General features: G+C 35.8%; 1 protein-coding gene across 2 annotated transcripts; it reads right to left on the bottom strand.

The window, feature by feature from the left end:
* Positions 1-1,890: 1,890 nt before the first annotated feature.
* Positions 1,891-9,131, bottom strand: ccn2b (cellular communication network factor 2b). Of its 2 annotated transcripts, none has more exons than XM_039680465.2 (5): positions 8,761-9,131; positions 6,843-7,059; positions 6,468-6,719; positions 4,628-4,839; positions 1,891-3,318 (listed from the first exon to the last, which is right to left on the bottom strand). In XM_039680465.2, the coding sequence occupies exons 1-5, from the start codon at positions 8,815-8,817 to the stop codon at positions 3,013-3,015; spliced, it is 1,044 nt and encodes a 347-aa protein (XP_039536399.2). In that variant the 5' UTR covers positions 8,818-9,131; the 3' UTR covers positions 1,891-3,012. The 2 variants fall into 2 exon arrangements, with proteins under 2 accessions (XP_039536399.2, XP_039536398.2); XM_039680464.2 differs by having other exon boundaries at positions 6,456-6,719; positions 8,761-8,919.
* Positions 9,132-10,325: the final 1,194 nt, after the last annotated feature.

Raw genomic sequence — 10,325 nt, 5'->3', positions numbered from 1 at the left:
CAAGAACGGTTTGACCTAAAAACATCAAAATTGAAAATAATGTGGAAACAAAGACACCTACATCTTGGATGCCATTGAGGTAAGATAAAACATATAAAAAAATTAATTTAATACATTTAATATCCTTAATGTAATAATATCCTCTGCCCTTTTAATATCATGTTGCCTCAACCAGTGATTTTCGTCACAAGATCCATTTAGCATCATTATGTAAAACAAAATCAATCTAATGAAGTATAACTTTTTTCTTCTTCTCCATTCAGCACGTTTAACGTTAAATCTACACGACATTTTGGCGGGAGGGCCGTGATATTGCTAATTTCTCTGCAGTGTGAATAAATAACACCACAATAATGCATATTACTTAACTTAAAAATACTGACACAGATAGAAATTGAGCCACATCCCTGGGAAATGTTTTTTTTACGACTAAAACTAACCGAACGTACATGTTCGGATATTAGCCTACGAAATAAAACAAAATGACCACAGCAATTTAGCACGACTTCGAAATGGGAGATCTCACGACAGCTTAATGCAGCAAAAGTAAACGTGATAACAAGGACCAAAATGATAATTTCTCTCTGTTTCCGTAATAAATCAAGCTGAAAGAGTTTTATTTATATCCGTTCAATGCACGCGCTGATCCAGCTGACAGCGCGAACCGCTCTAACGGTCAGCGCTGTAACTATAGCAACATTATCTGTCAATCAGCCTCACACACTGACTTTTCCCCTCAGAAATGGCCAGTCGCACCTGCTGTCCTCGAAATAGCGATACTAGTCGGTGATATTCATCTTCATGATTCTGACCAGTTGGCTTAAATGAATAACCCAGAACAAGTGTTTACCTGCGGCAGAGAAAAGGCGCTGTCCTTTCTCCCTGTGCGGTGGTTTTCCAGTATAATATTTCTGTCGACGACGCTGTGCTCTTTCGTAGGCCAGCGTCACAGCTCTTCTCTGGTGATGATGCCCCCTTAATGTTCAAATCACGATTCCTTTTCTGCGGTGTGGGTTGTAGTGATTAAATATCTGACTGGGAAAATGGTTGTAGATTAAAATCCTTAATACGAAGCCCTTCATAAAAACATTTAACCGTTGGATACTACAGCCTATAGTAGCCTATGCCTGTGTGCAATTTCCAACAATATCAAAAGAAAGAATAAAAGTATAATGAAATTGAAGCCTTCATTCATTCATTCATTCAGCATTAATTAATTTTTGCACTGTGAATAAATTTGGACAGAATTTAAAATTTGGACAGTATCCTTTAATGGTATGATATCTACCATTAAAGGGATGTGGTATACAATTCTTTCCAAATTTATTCACTGTCATTGAGGCTAGCTACCAAACACTTCTGCCCACAAATGAAAATGCTATATTTTATATATATATATATATATATATATATATATATATATATATATATATATATATATATATATATATTCTCGTCATTTTGTCCATCCACTGAAAATCTGCACAACCAAAATTGTCAAGTTTCAAAAGTTCTTACTACCTACTTTTGAAACATATGCATGTCATTGATGCACTATATAGACATTTTGTAAAGATGTGATCACACTGAAAATTAAAAACAAAAATCATTTGAAGCACAACTAACTGTAGAAGCCTAACTGTTATTTTATGTTTTGGCCAAACTGGCCCCATTTACTTACAACGTAACCTCCATTTTTTACATGACTGTTTTCTTAACTTTTTCGTAAGTATGGCCAAAGTGATGGTATTGTGAGCTTGGGTGACAGAGCACCACTTTTACCTCTTTAGACCTCTATAACTGTATTAACCTATGTATTAACCACATTAAATGTGCAGTTGCCTTTTTGTCGGGATATGATTAGGTGATTTCAATATTCCACAGAGTATATATAAAAATATAATTTCTTTATTGGAAAATAAAAGTGCATCAGAAAATAACTCGCTGGTATCATTGCCAGGTGATTACAATGAACACAGAGTAACACAGTACACGTACAAAACTACATTTAAGAGTTAAACGATAAATTAGTACAATCTGTACACGGTCTAACATTATTTACACAAGGTGTATTCGTCATCATTCAATTCTTTTCCATATTAAATAATCAGTAAACAACACAGGCAGTATCTCATTATCTGAGCCTCTTTTGTTGGAATGTTTTCTTCCAAAAAATACTTTTGTATTTTCATACTTGTGTTCAATTAGATGCAAACATTAAAAGTTACTATGTCAGTTGTTAAATATTATTCCTTGTTGTAGGGTAAACATAATTGTAAATAATGATGACCCATTGACATTTTACAAATTAAAAATACATATCAAGTGTGTGATTACATTATTGTCATTTCAATCTATTCCTGTATTGAGGAAAACGTTACTACTCCATTAGTACACGATGTCTTAAAGGAATCGTTCACCCAAAAATATACATGTTATTATTTAACCTCACAGTATTCCGTCATCCCAACCAACAAAAAGATATATTTTTAAAGAATCTTCATTCACCCCTTCTCAACAATAACAGTTTATAGTGATCAAATTGTTATCATAACTGTTCATTATGCGGAACGATGTTATGACTTGAGAATATTTAGAATATAATGTAAAAATTGTATGTCTTTTGATTTGTGGTCCTTTTTTTGAGTTACAGATGTGATCACAACACATTTCTATCATATGGAAAAGAGCTGCCTCAAGATTCTTCAAAAACTCCACTGTTGTGTAACCCTATTATTATCCTTTTTGAGTGAACTATCCTATTAACACAAAGTTCTCAGTGCTTCAGGTCTGCTGTAGGCTAGCATGACCAGTCAAACAGCCAGATGACTTCAGAGCATCAAAAATTACAAACAAGAGAAGAGAAGTTGAGGGCCATTAACGATGCCCACTTCATGTCAAACATTCTAGTTTTCTATGCTCACAGGACGCGAGTATTTCAGGGTTCAGTAAAACACGGAGCTGCCTCATGTGCACGTGTGCTTGATTGTCAGTGTTACACTGGACAGCTCCTCACATGTCATTATCGTAGTCCCCAATCATTCTCCGTGAGTGTGAGGCGAGGAAGATATCGTTCTCACGGGGGCAATCGTGATGACAGGAGCAGGTCTTAATAAACATCATCCTCTTCCTGAAAGCGTCGCCCTCGGGACAGCGAAACTCCACCTCGGCTGTGACGGTGGCGTGAGGAGTGCAGCAGCGGCCGTCTGTACACACCCCGCAAAACTTTGGCTTATACAGCCTGATACTCTGGCATCCAGACAACTCGAAACGCATCCCGCGCTGGCTCTTCGGGGTCCGCACACACTTCTTCCCTCTCTGCAATGGGGAGGAGGTGGGCTATTAATATTTTTTTGATAAACAAACTCTCGGGTTCATGCACTGGGGTCCATTAGGCATGCATTTTACCGAAACAAACTTTATTCCTATTCAAGGAGGCGATGGAGTAAAGGCCGACGACATTTTCCTTGCTCAAATCACTCGCGCATGCAGACGGGCTGTACAATAAAATGTTGTGCCATTAAATAGATCTAAACATGTTGACAGTTTAACTAAATTGCTCAGATTTTCTTCAAGAACCAAGTAGAGCCAGACCGATTTATCGGCAGGCCGATATTAGGCACTTTCCAAACTATCGGTATCGGCAGTTATAATGGCCGATAAATGAATATTTCAAAAATAAAATAAAAACGGACGAAACACGCTTGAACCATGTCATGAGTGTTGGAGTTGTATAGTTTGTCCACCAGAGGGCGCTCTACACCGTTCCTGTTGGCAACACTCGTTGACATCGCTTGAATAACAATTAAAAGATCATCCCCATCAGTTCTCTAAACTCAAATAAGCAGGACAATATTTGTGACTATCGAGTCCAGTTTTGCTGCTGTTAAATAAGCCGAGAGTGAAGCGGAATTAGCTAATAATAATTACGTTACGTTGTTACAGTGTAGTCGTCCTTTTATCTTTTGACAACGTGACTGAAGTACAGTGGTGTGAATAAGTTTTGACCCCCATGCTAAAGTTGCCTAAAAAGAGGAATAAAAAAATCATCTTTTGGATATTGATCTTAATGCCTTAATTAGAAAATGAGGAAAACTCCAACCTTTAAGGACACAAATATTCTTTGTGAATGAATAATGTATCATAAATAAATAAATGTTTTTCCTTAAAATACAGGGTGCATAAGTAAAGTCAGGGCACCCCTATGTTAAATTCCCATAGAGTCAGGCAGATTTTTATTTTTAAAAGCCAGTTATTTCATGGATCCAGGATAATATGCATCCTGATAAAGTTCCCTTGGCCTTTGAAATTAAAATATCCCCACATAGTGGTGCCCTGACTTTACTTATGCACCCTGTATTTTAAGGAAAAACATTTATTTATTTATGATACATTATTCATTCACAAAGAACATTTGTGTCCTTAAAGGTTGGAGTTTTCCTCATTTTTCTAATTAAGGCATTAAGATCAATATCCAAAAGATGATTTTTATTCCTCTTTTTAGGCAACTTTAGCATGGGTGTCCAAACTTATCAAATGCATGGGTGGACACATTCAGTGCATGCGCACTACATAGAGGACGGAAATAATTTAAGAATAAATTCAATAAACTCTCAACCCTTCTTACCTTTATGTCCTTTTCCAGGTCTGCGTGGCAGGGCCGGATCATGCACATGCGGGTCTGCCGTTCCAGCTGGCATTGCTCGTTGTCGTTGGTTACACGAGAGGACACACCCATGCCACAAGTTGCAGAGCATTCACTCCATTCAGTGGTCTGGACGATGCAGTTGTCCCTTGCGCTCTCAGACTGGACACCCTGATCAGTTATTTCTCTAAATGCTGAAAGAAGAGAAAGTGGATGTTAAATCCATGTGCCAATGACAAAAATGGAAACCATAATGTTGTCATGCAGAGTGGCTACTGTCACCGTCCCGGTACCGGGACACCTAAATTTACTTCACTATATTTCTATTAAATCCATTTCATTTCATTTCATTTTTATTTGATAGGGACAATGCTCATTAATCAACAACAATACATGTTGTAAACAAGCCAGAGTTAGCTACGCGTGCTAGTTTTCATCTGCTGTCCCTAGCCAGGTCTTAGCAGGCTACCTAAAATGCAAAAGTCAGTAAAAAATACATTTAATAAGTACAGTAGTAATATAATAAAATATGAACAGGACATATCAGGATCAATATAAGCCTAAAAAACATAAAGAGCATACACAGGCCATATATAAATATACATACACTCTCTCACCCATACATATACGCAAATAAATGTACGCATATACATACGCACATCTCTACATACATTCATACATGTACACAACCCATATACACATACATCCATCCACATATACACATACAAGTGTATTTAATCCTAATCTAATTATGACAAATTATATATTGTTGGAAAGGTCTAAGACTTCTAAATAGATATTCTACCCCTGTTTTGTGTTAAAAATTATGTAGGAAGAGTAATTAATGAATTTATGACAAGAGTGCACCTCAAAAAAATCTGCATCATAACAGGAGGTCTGACCTTTGTCACAAAAAGTCGATGCACCCACTTTTAATCATTGAAACTTCTGTTTTTATGCTAAAAGTTCATAATAAAACATATAATCTAGTATTTTTCAATAAAAAATAAAAAATTATAGAATAATATTATCCTCTAAAAATGATAATATTTATATTTATTATCCTCTAAAATATATTATTTTTTTATCGCCTTTTTTATTATATCACATATTTTAGTAGTCATCATAAATTAGGTATCATTTGAAAGCTTATAGACTCAGAATTCATCGTGTGAAAACTGTTTTATAATTGATCGTTGCGTTACCATAGAAACGGTACTTGTTTTATCAGGCTCCTCCCCTTTTTGCCGCCATTATATTTCATAATTTATGATCAAAACATTTTCTAATCTTGACAAAATTGATTTCGTCAGAAAGGTCAGAGTCTCAAGGTTCCAAATTTTGTGACAGAATTGATATTTGGACAGAAATGTATTAATTTGTTAAGGCAGAATGTATACAACTAAATTCAATGGAATTCAATGGCACCCGGTGGCTACTTTTGGTACTACGCCTAAACAAAATCTCATGGGAACTTCAATTTTTGTGATAACATAACTTGATAAGATTTATGGCTTTGATTTTATAGAAATTTTAGAGCAAACAATATTTTGTAAAACATATTTTATATAAAATAACATATATATATAGTACAGTATATTTGATTTACTGTAAATTTAAACTTTTTCATACTTTCATTTTTTGAAGTGTAAGTGACAGCTAAGGGGTTAAACAAGTTAAATAAGGACCATATTTCATTATATGTTATTCATTGTTGTCCCCCAGACCCAATGACAGGGCTTGCGGGAGATTGGATAAAGAAGCAGCTGTTTCAACACGGTGAAGCAAAATAAAAGAAAATTTGACTTGCCGATTGACCTACCAGCCATTGCTGACTGGAAGGTGTCTTCTTGTGGGATCTGGTCGCACACCCACTCCTCGCAGCACTTGCCGGGGATTTGGACACGTCGTGGGTAGGGGCAGTCTGGAGACGGCAGCCGTATGTTGCTTGCACAGGTTGGTACGCAGCCAATCTCCCCGTTCATGCAGACGCACTGATGTTTGCAGCTGGGCTGAAACGTCTCCCCGCTGCGGTAAATCACACCGCCCAGGTCGCACGTTTGACCCTCTTGAGCTGCGACACACACAACAGACATGAGACAACTCCATAACAATGACAGGCTCCCTCTTGTGGACAAAAAGTGTACTGCAAACGAGTAACCCCTAAATTACATTCCAAAACACATCATATACTCACCCATACAGATGCCCGCCTCAGTGTCACTGAGCACACCGTAGTCACAATACAGGTCTTTATGATGGTCGCATGGCTCCAGGAAAGAGCAGGGCTCTCCTGCCTGCCGGGCACAGACTTTACAGCAGCCGCAGCCGTCCAGCACTAGACTGGTGCCCACCGGACATAAAGGGCCCTCAGCTGGGCAGTCACAGGGCTGAGAGCATTCCTGGCACATCACCTGCATAGAGAGATGACACACTTGCATCAGATTTAGAAATCCATCATAAAAGAGTTTTATCATACCATAGCATGCACAGAGCAAAAGATTTATTCTAAAATCTGCATGGGACAAATTAATAGATCACACAGTCCATGTGCAACTCCTCTTGATGGCCACATGGGGGGGATAGAATGCATTACAGATTTTGTGGGATGAAATGAGAAACGATATTTTGGAATTACACATGAAGCATGTTACTACGGAGTCGGAGGCGTATTGCATTCACTTGAAGAAAAAAAAAATCTACTCTGTTTTTCTGAATTAATGAGTTAATTTTTCATGAGAAAAAAGTTTTTGCTCTGTTTTTCTGAATTAATGAGTTAATTTTTCATGAGAAAAAAAGTTTTTGCTCCGTTTTTCTGAATTAATGAGTTAATTTTTCAGGAGAAAATTTATTTTTGCTGTTTTTCTGAATTAACGAGTTAATTCAGAAAAACAGAGCAAAAAAAAAAAAATTCCATGAAAAATTAACTCATTAATTCAGAAAACAGAGCAAAAACTTTTTTCTCATGAAAAATTAACTCATTAATTCAGAAAAACAGAGCAAAAACTTTTTTTCTCATAAAAAATAACTCATTAATTCAGAAAAACAGATTTTTTTCTCATGAAAAATTAACTTGTTAATTCAGAAAAACAGAGTAGATTTTTTTTCTTCAAGTGAATGCAATACGCCTCCGTATGTTTACAAACATAGAAGGTGTAGAAAAAAATGACAGGTTTAAAAAGTGAAAATAATACATATTTTTTAAATGCAGCATTATACATTAAAAGTATGCAGAATATCCAGTTTGAGTGAACACAAACCAGTTATCCCCCATGTTATGAGGGTTATGTATATGTAACCCAAAACTATAGTTAAGATGTTAAACACACCCCCAGCTAACCACCTCACTATGCAGATAGTAGCACAAACATACACTTGTACGTTGAACTAATGTGTCTTGTTGTGTAATTTGAAATGATAGTAAAATAATACATAACGAACGAGCTAATTCATGTCAATTCCACATAAAAAAACGTTTGCTGATAATTTACTCACCCCCATGTCATCCAAGATGTCCACGTCTTTCTTTCTTCAGTCGAAAAGAAATTAAGGTTTTTGATGAAAACATTCCAGGATTTTCTCCATATAATGCAAGTCAATGGGGACCAAACGGTTCAAGGTCAAAATGACAGTTTCAGTGCAAACTGTTCAAAAAGCTTTAAACGATTCCAGGCGATAAATAAGGGTCTTATTAAGCGAAACGATCGCTCATTTAAAAAATAAATAACAAAGTTTAAGTTTTATAAGCTCAAATGCACTGTGATGTGTCTCTCCTGTTCGAACTCTTTCTTTCATCTTTTTTCGAGTCATGACTCAAAGGGTCCTAGATAAGACCCTTATTTATCGCCTAGAATCGTTTAAAGCCCTTTGAAGCTGCACTGAAACTCTCATGTGGACATTGAACCGTTTGGTTCCCATTGAAGTCCATTATATGGAGAAAAATCCTCAAAAAACAGAATTTCTTTTCGACTGAAGAAAGAAAGACGTGGACATCTTGGATGACATGGGGGTGAGTAAATTATCAGCAAATTTTTTTTTTTAAAAAGTGAACTACTCCTTTAATTAAAGCAATACAGGTCATTTTCTTTGAATATATTATTGATGTGTTCACTCACCATATGTATAAGCAAGCAGAGAGCGACGCATGATCCGGTGAATCCTGTTCCAGCCATTTCCTCAAAGCACACTCCACGGGTTTGTTTTGATTCTCTGGTGTGTGTGTGTGTGTGTGTGTGTGATCACGGTTAGACTGCAGGACTGTTGTGAAGTGGAGAGCAGAGAGCCCCTCTTTAAATACCACCAGAACGGGGTGTAGCCCACCGGAGTCAAGCCATGCCACGCGACCCAGAGGGGTGAAAATATTTCAATTCCAGATGGTTTTCCATAATGTTTGAAAAAGCAAGAGATGCTGTCGACCAGCCTTTCAATTAATCATACCACAGATTCCAGAGCGCGCACATGGGAAAACGTCTGGTTCCCGCACATGCTTTGACTGCCGTTTATTGGAAAATTAATCTACAGGATGGTTAAAGATGTTTCGGCGGATGATATTAGAATGTTTAATCAGATACTGTCGCAATGCAACAATGTTTAGACGTGATGCAAGTGATGTGTGAAACTAATATATATATTTCCCACCACATGATGTCATGTTACCACAATTTAATGTTTGTTGGGACAAAATTACACAGAGGCAGTGTGTTTAGTGGCAATAGTACAAAACAAGCTCATGAAATCCGTCAGGTGCAGAGAAAGAAACATTGTTTATGTTTCCCGCATTGCAGCTATTTCCTGAAGCATGTCAGTCAGAAAATAGACAAAATGTGCTCCTCAAGTGGACTTCAAACTACCGTAGACTTTCACATTTCTGAATGAAAAGATGTCTACTCCCAAATCTGGTGATTTTGTCTCTTGTTTGTTATTGTAAACCTTAATTTCTTCTGTGCAAACACACACACACATATATGGATATGTATGCATCCTGTTCATTACAGTTTATTAGTGCTGTTGTTTTGTATTATATTGGTTTATTTACTTGGTTTATTAAATTTATTTTAGGGCTGTGCAAAAGTTAATTGCGATTAATCGCATCCAAAATAAAAGTCTATGTTTACATAATATATTTGTGTGTGCTGTATATAATTATTTTGTATAAATAAATACCTATGCATGCATGTATATATTTAAGAATTATTTGCGCTTAAATTCTGTATATATATATATAAATACATAATCTATATTATATAAATATAAATATTTTATATATAAATTACACATTTTAAATATATACATGCATGTGTGTGTATTTATATATACAAAATAATTATATACAGCACACACAAATATATTATGTAAACACAGACTTTTATTTTGGATGCGATTAATCGCAATTAAATTTTGCACAGCCCTTATATATTGTGTTCTAAATCTCTTGTTCTAAAAAATGTAATAATTGTTGATAAATATTTACAAACATTTGTTGATGAACATTTTCTAAAATGAATAGTGTGTGATTACAGTCATGTCATAGTGCTGACTTGTAATGTTTATGCAAATGTATGTATAATAATTTGCAAAAACAAATAATTCAAAATATATCAGACAACAACAACAAACTCTAACTTTGACAAAATTATTTTGTGCAATTCCCAATATATATATATATATATATATATATATA

The sequence above is a fragment of the Pimephales promelas genome, chromosome 18 (genome assembly GCF_988280905.1).
Source record: "Pimephales promelas chromosome 18, fPimPro1.hap1.1, whole genome shotgun sequence".
NCBI lineage: Eukaryota > Metazoa > Chordata > Actinopteri > Cypriniformes > Leuciscidae > Pimephales > Pimephales promelas.
Note: the sequence above shows the minus strand (reverse complement) of the source record. Positions and strands in the feature narration are given on the sequence as shown.